Below are 22298 nucleotides of genomic sequence, written 5' to 3'. Positions count from 1 at the left end.
AAAAGTTGGAGACACTAGATTACGGCGGTAGAACACAGGACCTCACATGTAATAGATATTTCGAATTTTTTTGCATCCCTCTTCCCTTGCAATTTGATTTATGGAGTCCTCTTTTGTTTTTGTGCAATCTTTTGAAAATGTACTTGATTCGAAAATTGCTTTTTATAAATTGAGTAATCTTATGTAATATTGTGCTCTTTTCAAGGATGCTGCATTGAAAATAAGTTAAAATTAAAGTAAAACAAATTATCCAGACTATCATGAAGGTAACATCAACATTCGCAATATTTCCGATGTAAAAATACCCGAGTAAACTACATTAGAAGCGCGTTTTCCACATGTCGAGTGTTGGCATCTGACGGCTTTGTCTTGTTCAAAAACTCATGTCAATCGTTTGGTGTGTGTGTCTTTTTAATTGCTGATTTATATGTCAGATGGTATAGTATTTATACATTGTATTGTCTCAACAACTGGCACTAACCGTCGACCGAGTCCAAGGCTCGCATGCTTGAGCTGCAAATAGCAGATATCTAAACGTGAAGTGCCAAAGACGAACGCGTCCACGCATTAGACTTGTATCTCGCTGAAGTAAATGACTTTTATCAAGTTATGAGTTTCGTGAAGAAGATCTTCACTAAAATGAGTGGACATGAAGATAAAGAGAATGAAGTGGAAGAAGATGATGATGTTAGTGAAGAAACATCGACAGAATCTTCGGATACGGGGATTTTCACCGGATTAAACAGCGACTTGGAAAGCTCAGGACATAGTATTGATACAGACTGCTCCCAAATTTCGAATTTTTTCGGATATTGGTGAGTAGAGTGATGAGAATTTTCTCCAATCTTGTTCTTGTTATATTTTTGTCGATGATTATTTTTCTTAGAAGTCTTTTAATAGCCTCAATTTGTAATACGATTTTCATAATTACATTTCGTGTGACGTAAACACCCACATATTTTTTGGTCTGTAAAAATTTTGACGCGATTTTGTCGCGATTTTGTAGATTTTTGACTCCCACATCATTTGATCAAATATTAACGAAAACAATAAACTCATCATACATGTAGTTGTAAAATTTTGAAGAAAAACTACAAATTGCGAAAAAAATGACAAAGAAAATGCTTTGGTAGGTGATGAAAATCTATTTCTGGCTTGGGTCAACGACAGCAACTGCATTTTATATGCACTATTTTTGTTCATCATTAAAACTTATTTAAAGTCCATTATCTACGCTATTTTTCAACAATAAGGAAAAAATTCAAAATTTGGCTTATATTGGCGTCAGTTGTGTTTACGAATTTATTTATGCTTGTATGTAGTCAAAATAACAACTTCCTTTTGGTTTCAAAAGATTAAGTTCCTTATTATTTGATGCCAAAACTCAAATCAAACCCTCAAAAAGATCAACTTTGCACGCGTTGAGTAAATTTAGATTTGTTTTTATAAACATTCAAATTAACAACTCATCCTGCGTCGAAATAATTTCAATTTTATTTACCGAATTGGAGAGATTGTTGATCCGGAATCAAAACTTTAAAGTAACAAACTGGATTTACCGCTATGCTAGCAACAAAATAAATGAGATACAAATTCACTTAAAATTATCTTTTGGCTACAAATATGTTTGGGTTGGACTCCCAGTCAACTACAAAATACTCATTGTAAAAAATGTGATGAGTTATTGATAATCCACCTCTTCGCAATTAGTTATTCATTCGACGAGTTTGAGAGTAAATCGGAAGCTTTATTTCACGAGAGGATTATTAAACCACGAGCGTTAACGAGTGGTTTCTCATCTACGACGTGGAATAAATGAACCGATTTACACGAAGACGAGTTGAATACAACATTTTATTCTTCGAATTGCTTTAAATCTGTTAAAAATAATCGAACGTTTCGTATTGAAAAATGCCAAACAGTTGTCAAAACATCCTTACATGGGAGAAAAACCGTAAATTTTGACAGTGTCGAAAAATAAAATTTATTTCATGTAAAAATAGAGTGTGTAACCTTAACACCGTGTTCTAAAAAAAATTATTAAAAGGAACAATAACACGACCGCATGGCTCGCAAGAAACTCATGTTTTTCATGTCACTGACGTCTATTGGTTTTAAATATAACTAACTTGGATGAGTTTTTCAAATACCTAGAAAATAAAAGAGCTTATTTAAACTTTTCTATTCTTTTTTTGAAAGATTTATGAGCTTTGTGCTATTTTAATTGGGTGGTCACGCAATGTTTGCTTGGTTTAGAAAAGCGCCAGAAGTCTAACATTTCGAAATACAGAGGTCCTCAGTTGCTCTAATTTACAGAATGTTTCACCTAAGACTTCTATTGTTAATATTTTATACCAAGCAAACCAAACAAAAAAACATAATCTTCTATTATTTTAAAATAAACATTTTTAAAGTATAAACTACTACAGAAAATATTCCTGGTTTCAAAAAATATTCAGTTTCAATTAAATTTAATTTTATTTGAAATTTATTTATTTATTTATTTATTTTAATTTATTTGAAATAATATTTAGCTTAAAAAAAAGACAACAAACAGAAATTGTTTTTTTGTATTAATTAAATTATTTAGAATCCGTTGGCAAATAATAGAGATATTAGATCTCAAAGTCTTAGGTGAGACACTCTACATATGTAACCCCTCAAGAAACTAAAAATTTTTACCTCCCCATAGAAACAGAAAAACATGCTGCCAGATTTAATGACGAACCTGAGATATCAGCAAAAATTGTTATTTTTGAAGTTTTTTTTGCTGGATTGTAGGAAAAATTATATGTATTACAATAGAGGAGTGCCTTTTCCTCCATGGTCGACAAGTCTCGGACACTCCACCTGCGGGAGGAAAAGATACACTTTTCTCCCTTGTAATGCAAATAAATATTTTCCAAGTATGGCGATGTTTCAACTATGCTATTAATAGCCTTACTTTGTATCTATAAATAAGCCTTATTTTTTTAATTGTTATTTGCGTTTTTGACATTGATATTCTTATTAGCAGCAGGTGGTTTTAACATAAATTTAAAAGATGCACATGGTTAAAGTTTCAACTATTGCAGAATCCTAGAATTGTTGTTGCCTCACTGTTATCTGAATTGCAAGGCCGTTTATTCTATTTTGATCATCTCGCCACCACATATTATTTTAATTTCTTGTCAGAGTTTAAATTGACTCTATTTCCAGCCTCCCCTCTCCAAACGAGTACCACTGGATTTTCCAAATATTCTTATTGCTTTTGAAATCTGCTTTGGATCCATCCCAACTAAGCCTCGCCAGTCGTTGTCCACTTTCAGATCCATCATCCTCTCCAGATAAAATTCATAAATTACAATTCGAAAACCTAAAAAAATCCAGTCAAGTTGTCTAAATTTAAACTCAAGTGAGCGTAACAAAACTTTCAGTTGTGTTTTACGAATCGTCAACGAACGACTATGTTCTAAGACCTTAGAAAATGTTCAGTTTCTTCCGCCGATCCAAGAAAGAATCCGATCGAAAGTACAAAGACGCAGACGCATCTCCTACATTAGATATGTGTAAAAATAATAAAGTCGAGGATATCGTCGTGCCCACGACGTCGGAAATCGGGTTACGTGAAATTCCAACGAATGCAGTGATTAGTGACGAAAAAAACGACTCGAACGAAACCATGTGCGAAAACACTGCTCCCATTTCTTACGCTCATGTTGTGAAAAAACCAGAAAGGGAATGGCGAGGAGTGTGTGTGAAGCCTTGTGGTCACGGGACCACAGCTATAAGCCCAAGTGTGCCCATTTTGGTCGGCAAAAGGGACACCAACACTCCCCCATCAAGCCCAAAACTCGACCTGAAGAAAACCACCAAAGTGGAACAGCAAAACTCCAGTGATAAAAGCCCAACGGAAAGTTCAGCAAATAGTCCTTTAGTGAATGGAAACGATAGTGAGAAGTATGTTTGCGTAATTGTGTAACTCTAAGAGGATCATAAGTGGGCTATTTTTGGGCTATTTGACGCGAAAACTGATTCAACGCGCCCACTTGCGACTCTAAATTTAAAATAAATGGAGATAATGAAGTCTTGCATCCGCGATGCAAGCCTATTGATGGATTTTCTTACGTCAGAAGAAGGAAAAGCTTGTTTACTTTGATTATTTTTAGAAAAACAGGGAAAAAATGATTTTATTTACAACTTGTGATCAACACGCAATGATTCCAGTCAACACCTTATAAACTATTTTTAGTTTTGCCATTGAATCAAAATTTTCAAAACAGAAATGACGCACTTTTTTTAATTTAATAAACTAAAAAATTAATTCTGTTTGCTGCTTTTACTTAAGTAAACGCTATAAAACTTTTATTTATTTAATAAGTAACTCATTTCAGGAAAAATCTAATAAACCAAGAAGCTAAATTTCAAAGTCAACTCAACGATTTATCCAAACAACTGTCGATCCGAGATGCAGAAGCAACTAAACTCCGTTTCCAGATGGAAGAACTCCAGAGAGATGTTTTTGCCAAATCTGCCGGAATGGATCGTAAGTTACCTTTTTCTTCTTTACGCAGAACAGCTTTTTTCCCGCCCCTCTTGCAACTAAAATGGCACAGTATAACACAAACTAAAATTAAATGTTCAAAATGTTGTAACTTTTGTTATTTCAGGATTGGAAACCGAATTGCAAGCTGCCCACAAGGAATGTGAGCTTTTGCGTCAAAGAATCCGTTATCTCGAAACTGATCTTGATAGTTACAAAAAAAGAAACAATGAATTGGTGACTGAATTGACTGAAAAATCTGGTACTAATCCAAAAATGCATAATCCGATTTTAATTCCATTTATTTCAGAACATATTACAAAATATGAGAATGAGACTAAAGCAAAAATCGAGGAACTTGAAGTTACAATTAAGGAACTCGAAGTAAAAATCACCACTTTAGAAAATGAATTAGAAACATTGAAAAAGGAAAAACAGCAGTTAGAAGAGCAACGAACAGTTATTCTTGCTGAACGGGACGCCGAGAAACAAAAAGTTGAAGACATCCTCGAACAAGCAACAGTCCAAAAACAAGAAATTGAGAAGAAATGGAAGCAAGACTTTGAGAAGTTACGCACAATCAACATCATGAAAGAACAACAACTCCTCGACGATTTCGAATGGAAACTTCGTGAAGTTCAACAAACTTGTAAAAAACGTCTTGATGATAAAGATAAAAGTATAGAAGAACGAGTCCAACAGGCATACAAGGAAGCAGAACGTAAAATGCAGGAAGCTGAAAAAATGATGCAACAAGTTGAAGCAATGAAATCGTATGAAATTGAAATTGAGAAACTGAGAGGACTAACGGAGGACCAAGAAAATGCGATTAAGGAAATGATGGAGCAACAGGAACAAATGAAACAAGCAGAAAATAATTTGAAAAATGAGACGAAAAGACTTAGGAATTTGATTGAGTTAGAGAAGGAGAATATTCAACACATCCAGTTGAAACATCATCAAGAGATTTTAGATAAAGAGAGGGTTTTGCAGCAAACTTTGCACCAAAAGCGTACTGAAATTGCCATGTACTGGGAGGAGAGACTTTTAAGAGAATGTGGCAGATTAAAATCTGAACTAGAACAAATCCACAATGAGGAAAAACATTACGCAATGGAGACCATCAGAAAGGATAAAGATGAAGAGTTTCAAAAAGCACAAGCAGAGTGGGATAAGAAATTAAAAGAGTGTCTGAAAGAGGTTTGAAAGCAATGTTCTAGAAATTTTAATTTGAAAATAAAGTCAATTTGCAGATTTCTAACTTAAAACGAGCTCTAGTCCAAAAAGACGAGTTTTACAGACAAGAGATGATTCGAACTCAGACAAACACGGATCGTGATATTATGGAATTGAGACGTTTGATGGACAAAATCGACATGAGTCATCACGACCGTTTCGAAAAACTGGTCCAAGAGCATGAAGTCGAGTTAGGTAAAAAAAAAAAATTACATAACCGCGCTCCACATGTTTTCCCTATAATTTACTTAGTTGTTTTCATTTGCTTTTTCAACTCGGTCCAAAAATATCAGTTTGGACGAGACTTTTACATGATCAACACGACTTTTTCAGAACGTGTGAGTGAAGAAACTGAACAAAAAATCAAAGAAATTGAAGACTGTTGGCAGAATAAAGTCACTGCACTTAGTAACACTTTGGAGTTGGTTAAGGAGCAGATGGAGAAGGAGTCGCAACAGAAAATTGAGTCGTTAATCGAGCAACATCGATCCGAATTAGGTATTTGCTTGTATGTTCGTTTTTTTTTATTAATCATTTTTTAAAGACTCTCAGTGGGAGAATCTAATTAGTCAAAAAAGCGAGGCTGTGAAATTAGTTGAAGATGAATACGTGATGAAATACAAGACTTTGGAAGAACAATTTACAACACAACAGAAATCTCACGAAGCGAGAGAAGTTGAATTACTTAAGGCTATTGATAGTTTGAAAAACGAATTAGGAAGTAAAGAATCAGCTCTAGATGATTTACAAAGTAATGTAGATACGTTAGAAGGTGGTATTCAAGTATTAAATAATGAAATAGCACAACAAAACGATCAAATCATTAAAACGAAGAAAGAATCGGATCAAAAAATAAGGTAATGACATCCTTTGTGCTAGAAATAGATCGGCTACTTGGCCAGTTTTTGTGACTCATCGGGCATGATTGATGTCTCATTTTGTAACTAATAAAATTTATTTTCCCTCCTATAGATGTACTAAAGACATGTCGACGGACAAGTCCTTTCTAGTGCTTCTATTCCCTCTTCTTTCGTGGCTTTTATCCAATTCTGTTATCCAAACCTTAGCTTTCATCATACTCTCATTGTTTTGTCTTTTACATTAGTAACGCGTTTTTTCTGCATGCATTTTATCCTTTTGTGTTCCTAATTCTTCTCCTTTCCTGTGAATTCAGAGGTCTTCAAGAAACCATCTCCAAACTTCACGAACAACAAGAGAAAGAACGCGAAGCATACAGACTCAAATTTATGGCAAACCAAAAGCAAGCACAAGAAACTATTGACCATTTACAAAGAAAATGCCAATGTCTCACGAAATTGTAAGTCTTTTTACTCAAATATGCGTTTTTCTAACGCTTATTGCAGGTTCGAGGAAGTTAGACTTCGTTACGAAAGACGGGAATCTCGCCAAGAAGATTTGAACATAATCTCTGATTTACGACAAGTTATCGCTGAACAGGAGAAGGATTTAGCTTGTCTAAACGAAGAAAAACGGTATTTTCAAATGCGTTTAATCAGCTTGGAAAAACAATTAGAAGAGAATGGATCGGGCGATGAAGACGCATTTCAAGATGCTGAACAATCCAAAAATGAACCCCCGAGTTACCCACCCCCGGCTTACCCCAGTTTTCCACCACCGCCACCGTTTTCTATACCGCCAACAATACCAGAATGTGATGAATGATTTCGTACGTTGCTAATTTTTAATTATTTGTATCATAACTCATTGTATATAAAACGCAAAAAGAAATAAAAAAAATGTCAACTGAAACAGTTTTTCTTCACTCGTCACTTCTTTTGAACGGATAATAGGTATGTTCAGAAGCTCTAAAAATGCGTAACAGAAAAATATTATAGAAACACAAAAGCTCTTACTCTTTATAGGGACAAAACCGGACATTACAGTCAAGTGTGTTAATCGCCTTAATTTCCTCGTTTGATAATTCAAAATCAAAGATGTTGAAATTTTCCTGAAGTCGCGTCTTATTGATCGATTTAGGAATCACCACATGTCCTCTTTGAATATGATATCTTAGTAAAATCTGAGCTACAGTTTTGTTATATTTGACGGCAATTTTGTGCATTTTTGGCTCATTCAAAAGTACTTTATCTCCAGGTTTAGCCCAGGGTCTGTCTCTGGAACCCAATGGACTATACGCCATTAAAATTATACCTTTAGATTGTAAAAATTCCGACATTCGTATTTGAGTCAAGTAGGGGTGACATTCAATCTAAAAATCAATGGTAAAAAACCGGCTAAAGTGTGAAAATTGCACACTTGGACTATGACCGGAAAAATTTTTGCGTATTTGATAACACGTTCAACCTGTTTTCTGTTAAAATTGGAAAGACCGATTGATTTCACTTTTCCTTTTTTACACAAATGTTCCATGGCTTTCCAAGTGTCGACATAGTCGACATTGCTGAATATTAATTTGGCGTCTTTGTTGATTGGATATTCACTTCCATCTTCCTATTCTTGTCATTAAACAATTTATTAAAGTGATAATAACAAACCTTTAAACCCATGGGCCAGTGTATGAGGTACAAATCGATGTAATTAAGTCCCATGTTAGCCAAAGACTTGTCAAGGGCCGGTTCTACCAAATCCGGGCGATGATAAGTCGACCATAATTTATTCACAATGTAAATACTGTCACGCTGAATCACTCCTTCTTTAATTTTTTCCCGAATTGCCTCACCAATTTCTTTCTCGTTTTTGTAAATGTAAGCACAATCGAAAAGTCGGTAGCCGATATCAATGGCGTCTTTTATGGCCTGACCTACATCTTTAGGTTTTGACTAAACCAAAATCAGTGGTTTTAGATGAAACAAAGAGTTTTACCTTCCAAGTCCCTAAACCAAGCGCCGGCAAAGTTTCACCATTTTTGAGTTTGATCGTTGGAACTTGAAGAGACATACCTTCGATCATTACGATTTTTTTGTATAATTAACGATAATTTTGACATTGAAAAAATCAAAATGACAATAATTTTGACAATTTTTGGGGTGATCGAAAAGACAAACTCATTCTATAAACACATTTTATTACACAATTTATTAATTAAAATTCATCGTTGGCAAAAGGATGGTCTTTGTGTGTGACAGCACTGAAAAAACCCATAAATAACTAAAAGAGGAATTATGAAAACTTACTCCACATAAGGACAAATTCGTCCATTGCAGTCAAACGTGTTGATCATTTCGATATCATCAGTTGCGAGTTCGAAATCCCAAATATCGAAATTTTCCTTAATCCTTGATTTAGTCACGGATTTGGGAATTACAATATGTCCTCTTTGAATTTGGTACTTTAAGACGACTTGCGCTGGAGTTTTCTTATATTTTTCGGCAATTTTCTTAATTTTCTCATCTTCAAGTAAGAGGGGATCTTCGGGTTTAGCCCATGGCCGATCGGGGGATCCCAAGGGACTGTACGCTGTGATCGTGATTCCTTTAGATTTACAAAAATTGGAGAGTTTTATTTGGGTCAAATAGGGGTGACATTCGACTTGATTAGTCGCTGGAACAATCGTGGCGTTCTGCAAAAGTCGCTCAATTTGTCTCTTGTTGAAATTTGAGATTCCGATTAATCTTGTTAGGCCCTTTTTATTCACTTCTTCCATCGCTTTCCACGTATCGACATAATCAACCTCGCTATAAATCGCCTTTCCTGACCCATCTACTGGAAACAATTCATCGCCCTCTTTCAAGGCAAAAGGCCAGTGGATCAAATAAAGGTCAAGGTATTCTAACCCTAAATTGTAAAGTGTTGTTTTGAGAGCCTTTTCGACCAAATCCGGTCGGTGGTAAGTGTTCCATAGTTTGCTGGTGATGAAAATATCTTCACGTTTTATCACACCTTCGGTGATTTTAGCTTTGATCGCTTCACCAACTTCTTTTTCATTGCAATAAACGTGAGCACAATCGATGTGACGGTACCCGATGTCAATTGCGTCTTTCACCGCTTGAGTTACTTCCCCAGGTTTGGACTATAAATAGAAATGACCTTCAAACGTATTCCCACAGTTATGCTAAATGAAACTAATTGAATCTAAATTATTGATGCTCCTTTTTTGAATCAAAGCGGAAAATAACTAATGCATTACGTAACAAGGGATCGATCAAACAATTTTCTGCTCAATTTTACTCAAACAAAACAGCATTTTGCATACATCAAACTCTTTACCTTCCACGTTCCTAAACCCAACATGGGGATGATTATCCCACCATTGGTTTTAATGTTTTGGACTTTGCTTGCCATTTTTGACACTTTTTATGATTAAATTTGTTAATTATCGATTATTTCCTTGTTTATTTCAAACAATGCGAATAAAATACGAGCCAGATTAACGTGAAGGTCGCGTGGAAATTTCTAGCAAAGCGCAAGGTTTAAAATAAGATAGAATCGAATCACGCATGCGATACCTACTACATAATTTTATATCGTATGTAGGAAAAATACAATTAAGAAAGGTGTCATAAACTTTAATTATAAATAAAATAAACAGTTTTAATAGTATTTAATTACAAAATTAAATGCATTCTGTAGATTAACCCATAAATAAATAATTAATCATCAGTATTCATCTCCGTGGGAAAATGGGTGGTCTTTATGGGTGACAGAGCTGAAAAAAACAATTAGCATAATTCTCTCAACTCTTGAAAAACTTACTCATCGTATGGGCAAATCCGTCCATTGCAATCGAAGGAGTTGATGGTCTGGATATCCTGAGGGGTCAACTCGAAATCCCAAATGTTAAAATTCTCTTGGATTCGGGATTTAGTGATAGATTTTGGGATTGTAATATGTCCTCTCTGGACTTGGTATCTCAGCACGACTTGAGCCGGCGTTTTTTTGTATTTTTCTGCGATTTTCTTAATTTTTGGATCATCTAAAAGTTTGGGATCATCGGGTTTAGCCCAAGGCCTGTCGGGAGAACCCAATGGACTGTATGCTGTTATGAGAATTCCCTTTGATTTGCAAAATTCCGAAAGCTTGACTTGAGTCAAATGTGGATGGCATTCGATCTGGAAATATTGATTTTAGTGAAAAAAAAATTAAAATTTATAAACAAACTGACTTGATTCGTGACTGGGACAATGGTCGCGTGTTGTAGAAGCCGTTCAATTTGTCTTTTATTAAAATTGGAAATGCCGATTGATTTTGTGAGGCCTTTTTTGCAGACTGCTTCCATAGCTTTCCAAGTATCGACAAAGTCGACGTCGCTGTAAGCAGTTTTTCCGGAAGCGTCAACAGGGAATAATTCTTTACCTTCCTATAGAAAAAAATGAGAAAGGTCAAGGATGTGTTGTTTTGCAAACCTTTAACGCAAACGGCCAGTGGATAAGATAAAGGTCGAGATATTCCAAGCCGAGATTTTTCAGTGTGGTCTTCAAGGCCGGTTCCACCAAGTCGGGGCGATGGAAAGTGTTCCATAGTTTGCTGGTGATGTAAAGGTCCTCACGTTTTACTACACCTTCCGCAATTTTTGCTTTGATTCCTTCGCCGACTTCTTTCTCGTTGCCGTAAACGTGGGCACAGTCGATATGCCGGTAGCCGATGTCGATGGCATCCTTCACGGCTTGGGTTACTTTACCCGGTTCTGACTAAATCATTCAAAAATTAAGATTAATTTGCTTTAAGTGACATTACATTCCCAAATTAAAATAAATAAATAAATAAATAAATTACCTTCCATGTTCCCAAACCAAAAATAGGGAACGTTTGGCCATTGTTGAATTTTACTGTTGGTACTTTAACCATTTTTGAAAGATTTTTTTGTTAAACAGTACGTATTTGTCTCGCGAAACAGCACCGACGACTAATATTTATGCATTTACTATTTCGCTTTTATACCGGCATACTCGGTTTTGTCCATGCGTACTATAGCTGATAAGCATTATTGACAATCATTGTAAATTTAAAAGATTACACTATGTAACACGAAATGATTCGAAATTTGTTTATTGGATTTTTTTGCGTAAATCAATTAGATATGTTGTATAAAAACGTAGTAGGCGCTTTTTATTGTTCTCCTGTCAGTACATTGACAAGTATATTGAACAGATTAAGAACTGGATGTAATTCAATGCTATTTAAATGGAATGCTGTTGTAAATCCATATTGTCAATGTGGTCAAGTGGAATCTGTACAACATATTGTCGAAGAGTGTCGACTTACGAGTTTTCAAGGAGGCTTCACCGAAATTCATGAGTTGTCGCCAGAAGCTAAAACTTGGTTGTCTACTTTCAAAACTTTATAATTTCATTTATGTACTTTGTTTTTTTTATGTATTGTCATACGAATATACAAGGTGATTCTTTTGGGGCCTATATTAGAAACTTTTTAACTTCTAATGCAGATAGAAATTTGAAATTTTGTACACAACTCAAATCGACCAGTCTAAGTTCAATTAAATTATTTTCAAAATGGCCAAACTTCCGGAATTACGAGAAATTGGCGCCAACTTTGAAATTTTAAATGGTACCCACTTATTTTTATTGCATTTTTGAATTCTCCCCTCCAAACTGAGTAAAATGTACCTAGTTGTTAGTACTTATCTGTCATAGTTTTTGACATATGTCAATTTTTTACTCAAAGTTTTCATTTGTAGAGGTTTATTAAAAACATCACAGCTCTTGAACCATTTGCGATAAGTGAATAATTTTTCCTGCATTCGATAACCAAATGTTCGAAGAGTTTCTTGAAGTTTTCAAAATTTCAACTGTCAAATTGCAAAGCTTATATGATTTTTTGAAAATGATATTTAACAAACAGCTATAACTCAGTTTTTTCAAATAAAAGGACCGTATTTTCTCAACGGCAATCGAAAGTACATCGATTTGTAGAAGGACTTTTATCAACATGTCCTATACCCATCTCTTTCAGTTTCTGAAATAATCACGAAAAACGTGTTTTTGTTTTTTATTTTTATAGTCAATCACATAGGCTTTGGAAAATGATCAATACGTATTAAAGATTTATTAGTCTACACAACACCTATCCGGAATTACGAAGAATTGAGGCCAGGATTGAGGCGGCATTTAATAATCTTCAACCAAATGAAATAATGGAAACCAGTCAAATCAGTTCACCATCGAGTTTTGGACTATTTGAAAATGGTAAACATATCCGAACATCTGTATTAATTATGGTATATCTTTATTGTATTTTTCCAAGGCCTACGTGATTAACTATAAAAATAAAAACAATAACATGTTTTTTGTGATTATTTCAAAAACTGTAAGAGATAGGTATAGGACATGTTGATAAAAGTCCTTCTACAAATTGATGTACTTTTGATTGCCGTTGAGAAAATAAAGTCATTTCATTTGAAAAAACTGAGTTATAGCTGTTTGTTAATGATCATTTTCAAAAAATCATACTAGCCTTGCAATTTGACAGTCGACAATTTTGAAAACTCTAAAAAACTTTTCGAACTTTTGGTTATCGAATGCAGAAAGAAATATTCACTTATCGCAAAGGGTTCAAGAGCTGTGATGTTTTGAATAAACCCCTGTAAGTGAAAATTTTGACCAAAAAATTGACATGTCAAAAACTATGACAGATAAGTACCTACTAACAACTAGGTACATTTTACTTAGTTTAAAGAGGAGAATTCAAAAATGCAATAAAAATAAGTGGGTACCATTTACAATTTCAAAGTTGGCGACAATTTCTCGAAGTTACGGAAGTTCGGCCATTTTGAAAATAATGAATTTAACTTAGACTGGTCGATTTGGGTTGTGTACAAAATTTCAAATTCCTATTTGCATTAGAAGTTAAAAAGTTTCTAATGTAGGACCTAAAAGAATCACCTTGTATATATATTGACAAGTATTTGTTTTGTTGTTGTTTGACGGAAAATTACGTTTATTTATCAAGCGATATAGTTCAAATATGCCTTGCAGGCTATCTCCTGATTTGTTTTGCTACGTTTGTGGATATTTTATTTTATAACAAAAAAACAACAAAAACAAAATTATACCCTGCACAAAGTTTTTTTTGAAGCATACGAAGCTTATTTTGGATTTTCGGTGGGTAATCATGATAAACCTTGGACCCCGCATGTTAGCTGTGGGAGTTGTCGATCAACGTTAGAAGGATGGATGCGTGAAGTCCGGAAGGCAATGCCTTTTGCAATTTCTAGGATTTGGAGAGAACCTACCAATCATTACAACTGTTATTTTTGTTTGGTTGATATTTTGCACTTTAAAAAAGGATAAGATCGACGTAAAAGCATCGTTTATCCAAACGTTTCTTCATCTACTGTTCCACTTCCACATGGTGACGAATTGCTCGTTCCAAATTCACCATTAGAAGAAGTTTCTTCAGAACAAGATGATGCTATGTCTACTGATACTTCCGTTGGCTCCGCTGATTTTGTACCCGAAAGATCGAACGAATTTCATTTTCCAAATCAACAAGAATTGGATGATCTGATCAGAGATCTAGGTGTTACCAAATCAAATGAGTAACTTTTAGCTTCACGACTTCAGCAATGGAATTTATTAGATCCCAGCTGTAAAATAACACGGTACAGAAAAAGGCATAAACATTTTGCAAAATTTTTTGAAATGTCTGAGAATGTATGCTATTGCTCAGATGTAGAAGGTCTTTTTGAGGAAATTGTACCTGAGAACTGGAGACTATTTATAGATAGTTCTACCAAGAGTATTAAAGCAGTTTTATTACACAACAAATGAGCATCCTTCAATTCCACTGGCTCATTCCGTCCATTTGAAAGAAGATTACGACAACGTTAAATTCCTGCTGCAAAAAATTAACTATGAAACCTTCCAATGAGATGTATGTGGTGACTTCAAAATGCTTGGTTTTCTTCTCGATTTATAAGGAGGGTATACAAAATATTCATGCTTTCTGTGTCTTTGGGACAGTAGAGCATTTGCAGAACATTTTATTAGACGCGACTGGCCAGTTAGGGAGCAATTTATTCCTGGAGACCATAACGTTATACATAACGTAAGATGACCAACCGTACTGTTTTATCCAGGACAGTAGGTACTCTTTTTTGTGGATGCTGTCCTGGTCAAAACATGGTAACAAAAAAACCAGTAGAAGTACTTCTTTTAATGTCCTGCCAAGCAACTTCAAATGCAAATAGAAGACCGAAGCAATACGGCATTTTTGCCATTTGCTGTTAAAAATATGGTTGAGTCGTTATAGACACATGGTGAAATCAACAAGTTTTTAAAAACATTGTAATTTGTTTTTATTCAACGTGTAGTGATTATCTTCGTGAATGGAGTGGATGTAGAAGTGTATGTAGAATATTTCAAATGGATTTTGGTTGAAAGCATTCTTAAATTTGATGATGATGTCTCTTCTGCGATTTATATTTCTCAAAACTTTCCCCACATAAATATTCTTGAAACGGAACTGTTTGACGAATTTTGTTTTTTGGCGAGATATGTACATAGCTAACAGAAGAAAAAGTCGAAGAATAGAAGAATAAATCTGTTAGCCTTTCAGATAGATGGGTGATTTTCAAACATTTTAAAGAAAACTATTTTACATATGACAACATAATTATATTGGTGGAGTACCTACTATATGTGTCTTCCGGGAAACATACAATTTTTTGAATGTGTTTTTTCGCAAATGAACAATTTGCGACTCAGTTACTAATTACAACGTTGCGTTCGATGCTTATGATAAAAACCAACCTGAAGTATACATGTATTTTTTTAATTTAATAGTTTTATAAAGAAATTTTCTTTTGTTGATGTTTTTTGATGTAGGTATTTGTTTTTGTTTGTTTAAAATAAATATTTAGTAGTTATCCACCAATTTTATGTCCTGGTTTTTGGTTTTCTGTAGTTGATCATCTTAACATACCTAACGCCCTTGTTGCGGTTGAAAAAATTTTGCTGCCACCGTTACACATAAAGTTAGGTCTCATAAAGCAATTTGTAAAAGCACTGAATCATTCTTTCGAGTCGTTTCTGCATATAAGATCAATGTTTTCAAGAATATCAGATGCCAAAATAAAAGCAGGCATATTTACAGGGCCACAGATTCGACAAATGTTAAAATCCCACAGTTTGGAAGACAAATTGACTGACATAGAAAAAAATGCTTGGGAATCTTTTAGACTAGTTGTGGAAAATTTTCTTGGTAACCGGAAGAGCGACTACTATAAAGAACGTATTGAAAATTTAATTCAATGCTATCACCAACTTGGATGTATGATGTCAATAAAGCTTCATTTCTTGCATTTCCATTTGTATTTCTTTAGACCAAATTTGGGAGCAGTCGGCGAAGTACATGGTGAGAGATTTCACCAAGATATCTAAGAAATGGTAACGCGATATCAAGGACGCTGGAATACTGCAATGATGAGGGACTACCTTTGGGGCTTAGTTCGTAATTATGATAGTTCAGCTTACAAGCGCAAAAAGCGATCTCACATTAGTTTTGAAGTTACCTGTTAATTTATGTTTGTTATTATAGTTCCTTGGTTTATTAATTATTGATAGAATTTTGTTATTTTCTTGTTTGTGGTCAAAATATAAACTTACAATGATTCAATTTTAAAAAGATTTCTTTTTTTCATTATGTTAGTTCTACCGACACTACTTACAAATTTTTAACACAGTTTCACTTATTAGGACCTAAACACTCAATAAACAACAACAAAATAAAATAAACGCAAACTTGCTCACATTTTGTTACATAGTGTTATTTATCACTTCAATGTAGTTTATTTTCTAAACTAAATTAAACAAAACTAAGTAAAAGGGTAAAGAAATTTTAAAAAATAATGAAAGTACCTTAAGTACTTCGAAAATGGGGGTTTTACGCTATGGTTTTACAATTTTGCCTTGTGAAAATATTAATATAAATACAGTTACGCAATAAATATAAAATATTTCATTATAGATTACATAAGAAAAATATTTAAGATTATTTAATAAAATAATCGGTATCTTATCAAGTAGCAATATTGTAAATTTTTTCACGGCGATTAATGGAAAATTTATGATAAAAATGATTAAATCAAATTTTTTCTTCTAAATGACTTGACAATTTAATTTAATTTTTGATGGGTTTAAGTTTTTAAGTTTTAAGTAAAGCCTTGTGGAGTAAAAAAATGGGGGATTTTAAGTGGGTGGGACAAGAATTTTCCTTTCGAAAACATTTAAAATAATAAGTTAGTATAGTTTTCAATTTATTAATGGGCATTTTTCAAGAGTAATTCTTATTAGCGTAAAAATGTTTATAGACAAAACTATAGTTTTGACCACTTCGGATTGTTGTTGAGTGATAAAAAATTGTTTCTGCACTTTGAAATAGCTATTTATGTATCAAGTATGCAAAATAGAATCGTAATTAATGACGAAGCGACGTAGGAACCGAGTCTTTAATGAGAGGGAGTCACCTAAAACCTGTTGCGTACGTGGTGCATACAAGATTTTTTTGTTAAAGCTCCCAAAACACGAATTCACACCTCTTACTAATTACAAAAATTTCGTTACCATGATAACCAATTTTATTTTTTTAGTCCGCAAAAACTGTTTTGGGGACTGAGTACCTAAAATAACCGTTTTGCGTACTATTTTATTGAGTCCGGAAAAGACTCATTTTAAGGAGTCAAATGAGTCCCTAAAACAGTTGTTTTATACAAAAAATAAATTTTTTCGCAATCATATTGTAATCTATCAATTTCATGACATAACAACAGCTGGGATGATGATTACTAAAACTATCCGGGAAATTTTTATACCCCAAACAATATTACATACCTAGAAAATGGTTTGCATAACTTTGATGAGCCCGACTATCATTACAATTAGCGAATTAGTTAGGTTGTATGTTGTTATTTGATATTCTTTAACGGCCACACAACATTTATAATATTCAGAAACTAACTAAAAAAGGGCCAATTTTTGGAATTGTATTTTGATGGTTATTATATTTTTTTTACTGTCATGCTCCGCTCATTACATTGACTTATATTTATTACATCAGGATATTATTTTATTATTCAAGATTAATAGTAAGTTGTTATTTTTACATTGGCTGATTGTAAATAAAATAGAATTAACCAACGCTTGGCTGTAATGAAGCTCTGCGGTCGTTGAAAACTAAGACACTTTGACAAATCTAAAATTTTGCCATTGTAAAATGCCCTGAAACTGAAGTTTTTAAAATGTCATTCAAATAATACGGATCAGTGTAGTAGAGTGGAAAACTTTAGTTTAAAACAATGAACTTAAATTTTGTAGACAAAAATAATTAATATTTTATTGCAGCACCATCCGCATCTCAAAAATTGAAACTGACATTGTCATCCTTGATGAAAGCCTATTTAGTTTACACTTTATGAATTTTTAAAATAGCAAATAGTATGCCGAAAGTGTATTTCTCAGTTTTCAAAGACCGCAACAATGACGAGCATTACCTATCATTGCATAAACACGTGAAACGAACGTGTGGATGTCAAATAGCTATCGGAACCGAGCATGGAACTTTTTACGAACCCCAACTGATCAACAGCTACCTCACCTCCAAAAAATCCTCTCTCCAGCATGGTAATTATTTTCATTTTGTTGAAGTTAGAGACTGGCGATACAATAAAATATTTGTTAATTAGTTTTTGGCGTAGTGTTTTGACATTTATACTCATTTTTGAAAGAAGGTTGACAACAGACAAAATTACACAGGAAAACTAGTTTTTTTGACAAAAAGATGAAGTGTCAAAATGACATTACCTACCAAAATTTAATGCTCGCCATTGTATGTATGTACTTAATACTACAGGGTGCCCATTTTATTTGTACATTTCATAAACTACTTTGTATGAAGTATTAACTATTTTATCGTATCATCATCTATTATGTTCGCTTAATACGTTCGATCCGAGACATTATACGTTAGATACCAACTCAAAATATATTAATTAGGTACAAAATCATAGTAAACATTCCATTGACCTTTCAGTTTTTGACACATTGCCTCTCTTATTCACTCGATTATCTTGCAAATCTAAAATGTTTCCACAAGGTAAGTAGATGATACGATAAAGCTTTGAATATATCTCGAATATTAGCGATTTAATCCATCTCGGACGATGCGGAGGTGACTCGGCTTAACGTCTTCTCACTTTAACTTTTTTAAATTGCCCAGTTTGCCGTAAATTGCTCAGAATCTTCAGGAAAACATAATTTGATGGAATTCTTTATTTTCCTGGCTATCTTATGGCATACAGACTGCGTTATAATTCTCGCGGTACTCCCCCAAAATTAATATCATATCCGTTTTTTCAGAGATGTTGTACAACATAGTTCATTTTTAGGATTGTCACGAATTAATTACAACTTGAATTAATTTTGCAATAAAAACTGAGAAAATCACGGACATAACCAGCAGCTGTCTATTCGTTTATTATAAAAAATAACATTTTAAATACAAAGTCTCATATGAAAAGTTAAATTGGTTGCCTATGGCGGGAGCAGCTAAAATGGGCACCCTGTATTTTTTTTGCTATAAGATTTTACATACACTATTTACAGGGTCTGAGAAAAACGTATTTAAAATGGGCAAAATTTAAAAATGGAGTAATTAATAAAAATATAAAATCTTGTGGCTCAACGCATTTTTTCGTTTTATAACTATTATATAACGTGTAAATGATTAATTTTTTCGCGGCCATTTTCAAATCATTATTATCTGTCACTGTCTCGTGGCAAATGACATGTTTGTTTTTTGCCAGTTCTTAAGGACAACATTTAATAATTATTTAGCTAGGGATATCAGTGGAAAAGCAAATTTAATTAAATCAGCTGTAAGTATCAAACAGATAAGACGTTGTAATAGGTTTGTACTAAATAAATAAATTAAACTGAGTAGTCGTCTATTCAGTCTCTAAGAGATAACATGGCAAAAGTCCCCAAAGTCAGATTCAACAACGGGCTAGAAATCCCAATCTTTGGTTTGGGAACATGGAAGGTAAGCTTTAGATATTTTAAAAACCATTGATTAATTTTAAATCCAGTCCAAACCAGGACAAGTAGCCCAAGCTGTAAAAGATGCTATTGATATTGGCTACCGTCACATCGACTGTGCTCACGTTTACGGGAATGAAAACGAGGTTGGAGACGCTATCATTGCTAAAATCAAGCAAGGAGTCGTAAAACGTGAAGAGCTTTTTGTTACAAGCAAATTGTGGAATACATTCCACCGTCCTGATTTGGTAGAGGGTGCAATTAAGAAGACGTTGTCAGACTTGGGGCTCGAGTATCTAGACTTGTATCTGATCCATTGGCCTCTTGCTTACAAGGTATAGATTTTCAAGTCATTGTAAGATTCCATCACATTATTACATGTGTGATAAACTAACTTCATACCAGAAGGTTATACAAAGTTATCAGTTAGATAACAATGTTATACAATTTTGAATTAAACCATTTAGCTTATCAACGTAATTGAAAACTATAAATAATTAAAAATGCAAAATTATAGGAAGAAGCAGGGTCACTATTCCCAACCGACCCTCAAGGTAAAATCCAATTCAGCGACGTCGATTACGTCGACACTTGGAAAGCCATGGAAGAACTGGTCAAAAAAGGCCTAACCAAGTCCATCGGAATTTCCAATTTCAACAAACGCCAAATTGAGCGAATTTTATCAGCCGCAACAATTACTCCAGTTACAAATCAGGTTGAATGCCACCCTTATCTCAATCAAAGCAGATTGATTGAATTTTGCAAATCTAAAAACATCACTGTGACTGGTTATAGCCCCCTTGGTTCTCCCGATAGACCCTGGGCTAAACCAGATGAACCCCAATTATTGGATGACCCCAAACTTAAAGAACTTGCGAAAAAATATAACAAAACTTCTGCTCAAATCGTGTTGAGATATCAAGTGCAAAGAGGGGTCATTACCATTCCTAAGTCGGTCACAAAGTCTAGGATTGAGGAGAATTTCAATATTTTTGATTTTGAATTGTCGGCTGATGATGTTAAATATTTGAATACGTTTGATTGTAACGGCCGTTTTTGCCCAATGACTGCGTAAGTATTTGTTTTTTTTGCGGTGTAATTGATCGTCATTATTTTTTTCTTTCTAGGGGGTTGGGGCACCCACACCATCCATTCGAAAATGATGATTATTGATTGTGTTACATTTTTTCCAATATTTTATTATGAGGTTAATAAAAATATTACTACTAAAATTCTACACCTTCAAACGGGTAGTGAGGCAAGCCTTTGAGTTCCTCAGCATGGACTGCCCTTCCGTCACAATTGAAACTGTCCACAATCACCATATCCTCCTCACTTAACTCAAAATCAAAAACGTCGATGTTTTGTTCAATACGACTTGGATTGGACGATTTTGGGATTGGAATAGTTCCCAGTTGTATCAAATAGCGTAAAATTACTTGACACGCTGTTTTATTATACTTTTGGCCAATTTTGACCAATTTGGGATCATCGAGTCTCAAAACAGGATCACCAGGTTTGGCCCAAGGCCTCGCCGGTGATCCAAAAGGGCTATAAGCTGTGATTTGTACATCTCGAGCTCTGCAAAATTGAATCAACTTTTTTTGATTCAAATTTGGACTCACTTCAACCTAAAAAAAATATAATTAGAAGAATATTTCCAATTCCAATGAAACAAACTTGATTCATCACAGGTTTGATTCTCGCGTTTTTCAAAACTCGTTCCAATTGTTTGCTATTAAAATTCGATAGACCGATACTTTTTGCAATCCCCAAATCCACACATTCTTCCATTCCTTTCCACGTCTCCACATAGTCATAATCAATCCCTACGGAGTCCTTGAAAGGCAGTCTTATGTTTAATTCGCCTTTGATCTTTTGTGCTACAGGCCAGTGAATAAGATACAAGTCGAGGTAATCCAGGCCAAAATTCTTCAATGATTTTTTACAAGTTGGAACGACTTTTTCACGTTCGTGAAACGTGTTCCAGAGTTTCGTTACGATGAAAAGTTCCTCTCTTTTAACAGTCCCATCGGCAATTTTTTCCCTAATCGCTTCACCAATTTCTTTTTCGTTACCGTAAAGCATAGCACAATCGATGTGTCGGTAGCCGATTTCAATGGCGTGTTTGACGGCTTTTTGCACTTCCCCTGGCTCAGACTGGGAACAAATTAACTAATTATGCTTACTAAAATTTACAAACGTACCAGCCAAGTCCCTAAACCGAGTTGAGGGCATTTTTTACCGTTGTTGAGGGTTACTAAAGGTGCAACTACCATTTCGTAAGAAAAAAACGCACTGCTAATTTTATTTATCTTTTTTCGAATTTACAAATAGATTACGAAATTTAGTTTTGCTAAAGTAACTTACATTTGTACTCGAATGGGAGTTAAGTAATAGTTGGTAAATCACGTGACGCTATTAATCATAACAGGAAAATTGTTTTTATTAGCGTGCTTTTAGTCCCCACTTATGCAAATATGAGAAGCTGCTAGAAAATTAACATCTATTCATTATCAACGAGCATCGCATTACTAAGGTTTTATGAATTCCAGAACATGATAGTTTTA

The 22298-nt window shown here is 34.1% G+C and overlaps 6 protein-coding genes across 10 annotated transcripts; 2 read left to right on the top strand and 4 right to left on the bottom strand.

The window, feature by feature from the left end:
* Positions 1–406: 406 nt before the first annotated feature.
* LOC123007114 (protein FAM184A-like) lies at positions 407–7528 on the top strand. Of its 3 annotated transcripts, none has more exons than XM_044402170.1 (9): positions 407–815; positions 4374–4525; positions 4650–4784; positions 4833–5722; positions 5776–5953; positions 6092–6256; positions 6303–6615; positions 6933–7076; positions 7123–7528. In XM_044402170.1, the coding sequence occupies exons 1-9, from the start codon at positions 610–612 to the stop codon at positions 7439–7441; spliced, it is 2502 nt and encodes an 833-aa protein (XP_044258105.1). In that variant the 5' UTR covers positions 407–609; the 3' UTR covers positions 7442–7528. The 3 variants fall into 3 exon arrangements, with proteins under 3 accessions (XP_044258105.1, XP_044258106.1, XP_044258104.1); XM_044402169.1 differs by lacking the exon at positions 407–815 and adding an exon at positions 3228–3939; XM_044402171.1 differs by lacking the exons at positions 407–815; positions 6933–7076; positions 7123–7528 and adding exons at positions 3150–3939; positions 6731–6925.
* LOC123007115 (aldo-keto reductase family 1 member B1-like) lies at positions 7386–8769 on the bottom strand. 2 transcript variants are annotated; one of them, XM_044402175.1, is made up of 5 exons: positions 8603–8769; positions 8275–8559; positions 8042–8230; positions 7633–7988; positions 7386–7584 (listed from the first exon to the last, which is right to left on the bottom strand). In XM_044402175.1, the coding sequence occupies exons 1-5, from the start codon at positions 8687–8689 to the stop codon at positions 7539–7541; spliced, it is 963 nt and encodes a 320-aa protein (XP_044258110.1). In that variant the 5' UTR covers positions 8690–8769; the 3' UTR covers positions 7386–7538. The 2 variants fall into 2 exon arrangements, with proteins under 2 accessions (XP_044258110.1, XP_044258109.1); XM_044402174.1 differs by having other exon boundaries at positions 8036–8230; positions 8603–8763.
* Positions 8770–8784: 15 nt separating this feature from the next.
* LOC123007116 (aldo-keto reductase family 1 member B1-like) lies at positions 8785–10127 on the bottom strand. Its single transcript, XM_044402176.1, has 3 exons — positions 9947–10127; positions 8914–9749; positions 8785–8867 (listed from the first exon to the last, which is right to left on the bottom strand). Exons 1-3 carry the CDS (start codon positions 10019–10021, stop codon positions 8822–8824), a joined length of 957 nt encoding a protein of 318 aa, XP_044258111.1. The 5' UTR covers positions 10022–10127; the 3' UTR covers positions 8785–8821.
* Positions 10128–10229: 102 nt separating this feature from the next.
* Positions 10230–11611, bottom strand: LOC123008225 (aldo-keto reductase family 1 member B1-like). The gene is made up of 5 exons (XM_044403925.1): positions 11453–11611; positions 11083–11367; positions 10842–11036; positions 10433–10788; positions 10230–10385 (listed from the first exon to the last, which is right to left on the bottom strand). Exons 1-5 carry the CDS (start codon positions 11522–11524, stop codon positions 10337–10339), a joined length of 957 nt encoding a protein of 318 aa, XP_044259860.1. The 5' UTR covers positions 11525–11611; the 3' UTR covers positions 10230–10336.
* Positions 11612–19436: 7825 nt separating this feature from the next.
* On the top strand, positions 19437–20960 carry LOC123008224 (aldo-keto reductase family 1 member B1-like). 2 transcript variants are annotated; one of them, XM_044403923.1, is made up of 5 exons: positions 19437–19568; positions 19634–19732; positions 19779–20063; positions 20246–20799; positions 20856–20960. In XM_044403923.1, the coding sequence occupies exons 1-5, from the start codon at positions 19479–19481 to the stop codon at positions 20899–20901; spliced, it is 1074 nt and encodes a 357-aa protein (XP_044259858.1). In that variant the 5' UTR covers positions 19437–19478; the 3' UTR covers positions 20902–20960. The 2 variants fall into 2 exon arrangements, with proteins under 2 accessions (XP_044259858.1, XP_044259859.1); XM_044403924.1 differs by having other exon boundaries at positions 19536–19568; positions 19646–19732.
* Positions 20666–22185, bottom strand: LOC123008226 (aldo-keto reductase family 1 member B1-like). The gene is made up of 3 exons (XM_044403927.1): positions 21936–22185; positions 21409–21888; positions 20666–21359 (listed from the first exon to the last, which is right to left on the bottom strand). Exons 1-3 carry the CDS (start codon positions 22005–22007, stop codon positions 20955–20957), a joined length of 957 nt encoding a protein of 318 aa, XP_044259862.1. The 5' UTR covers positions 22008–22185; the 3' UTR covers positions 20666–20954.
* Positions 22186–22298: the final 113 nt, after the last annotated feature.

Source organism: Tribolium madens, unplaced genomic scaffold (genome assembly GCF_015345945.1).
Source record: "Tribolium madens isolate multiple individuals breed KSU strain unplaced genomic scaffold, Tmad_KSU_1.1 Scaffold_3;HRSCAF=73;Tcas5.2_LG2, whole genome shotgun sequence".
NCBI classification, from domain to species: domain Eukaryota; kingdom Metazoa; phylum Arthropoda; class Insecta; order Coleoptera; family Tenebrionidae; genus Tribolium; species Tribolium madens.
The sequence above is the reverse complement of the archived record's forward strand: the minus strand, read 5'-3'. Positions and strand labels throughout refer to the sequence as shown.

What these genes read in the sequence shown, in the direction of transcription:
- LOC123007114 (XM_044402169.1), top strand. Translation starts at nt 3,467, where the DNA reads ATGTTCAGTTTCTTCCGCCGATCCAAGAAAGAATCCGATCGAAAGTAC. An exon ending in TAAAAGAGTGTCTGAAAGAG is followed by an intron (nt 5,723 to 5,775) that starts GTTTGAAAGCAA and finishes GTCAATTTGCAG; the next exon opens with ATTTCTAACTTAAAACGAGC. An exon ending in GCAACATCGATCCGAATTAG is followed by an intron (nt 6,257 to 6,302) that starts GTATTTGCTTGT and finishes CATTTTTTAAAG; the next exon opens with ACTCTCAGTGGGAGAATCTA.
- LOC123007115 (XM_044402174.1), bottom strand. Translation starts at nt 8,689, where the DNA reads ATGATCGAAGGTATGTCTCTTCAAGTTCCAACGATCAAACTCAAAAAT. An exon ending in TTGGTTTAGGGACTTGGAAG is followed by an intron (nt 8,560 to 8,602) that starts GTAAAACTCTTT and finishes ATTTTGGTTTAG; the next exon opens with TCAAAACCTAAAGATGTAGG. An exon ending in TTTTTCCGGTCATAGTCCAA is followed by an intron (nt 7,989 to 8,035) that starts GTGTGCAATTTT and finishes ATTGATTTTTAG; the next exon opens with ATTGAATGTCACCCCTACTT.
- LOC123008225 (XM_044403925.1), bottom strand. Translation starts at nt 11,524, where the DNA reads ATGGTTAAAGTACCAACAGTAAAATTCAACAATGGCCAAACGTTCCCT. An exon ending in TTGGTTTGGGAACATGGAAG is followed by an intron (nt 11,368 to 11,452) that starts GTAATTTATTTA and finishes TGAATGATTTAG; the next exon opens with TCAGAACCGGGTAAAGTAAC. An exon ending in TTGTCCCAGTCACGAATCAA is followed by an intron (nt 10,789 to 10,841) that starts GTCAGTTTGTTT and finishes CAATATTTCCAG; the next exon opens with ATCGAATGCCATCCACATTT.
- LOC123008224 (XM_044403923.1), top strand. Translation starts at nt 19,479, where the DNA reads ATGTTTGTTTTTTGCCAGTTCTTAAGGACAACATTTAATAATTATTTA. An exon ending in CAAATTTAATTAAATCAGCT is followed by an intron (nt 19,569 to 19,633) that starts GTAAGTATCAAA and finishes TAAACTGAGTAG; the next exon opens with TCGTCTATTCAGTCTCTAAG. An exon ending in ATTGGCCTCTTGCTTACAAG is followed by an intron (nt 20,064 to 20,245) that starts GTATAGATTTTC and finishes GCAAAATTATAG; the next exon opens with GAAGAAGCAGGGTCACTATT.
- LOC123007116 (XM_044402176.1), bottom strand. Translation starts at nt 10,021, where the DNA reads ATGGCAAGCAAAGTCCAAAACATTAAAACCAATGGTGGGATAATCATC. An exon ending in TGGGTTTAGGAACGTGGAAG is followed by an intron (nt 9,750 to 9,946) that starts GTAAAGAGTTTG and finishes TTCTATTTATAG; the next exon opens with TCCAAACCTGGGGAAGTAAC. An exon ending in CGAATTTGTCCTTATGTGGA is followed by an intron (nt 8,868 to 8,913) that starts GTAAGTTTTCAT and finishes GGGTTTTTTCAG; the next exon opens with TGCTGTCACACACAAAGACC.
- LOC123008226 (XM_044403927.1), bottom strand. Translation starts at nt 22,007, where the DNA reads ATGGTAGTTGCACCTTTAGTAACCCTCAACAACGGTAAAAAATGCCCT. An exon ending in TCGGTTTAGGGACTTGGCTG is followed by an intron (nt 21,889 to 21,935) that starts GTACGTTTGTAA and finishes ATTTGTTCCCAG; the next exon opens with TCTGAGCCAGGGGAAGTGCA. An exon ending in TCAAACCTGTGATGAATCAA is followed by an intron (nt 21,360 to 21,408) that starts GTTTGTTTCATT and finishes TATTTTTTTTAG; the next exon opens with GTTGAAGTGAGTCCAAATTT.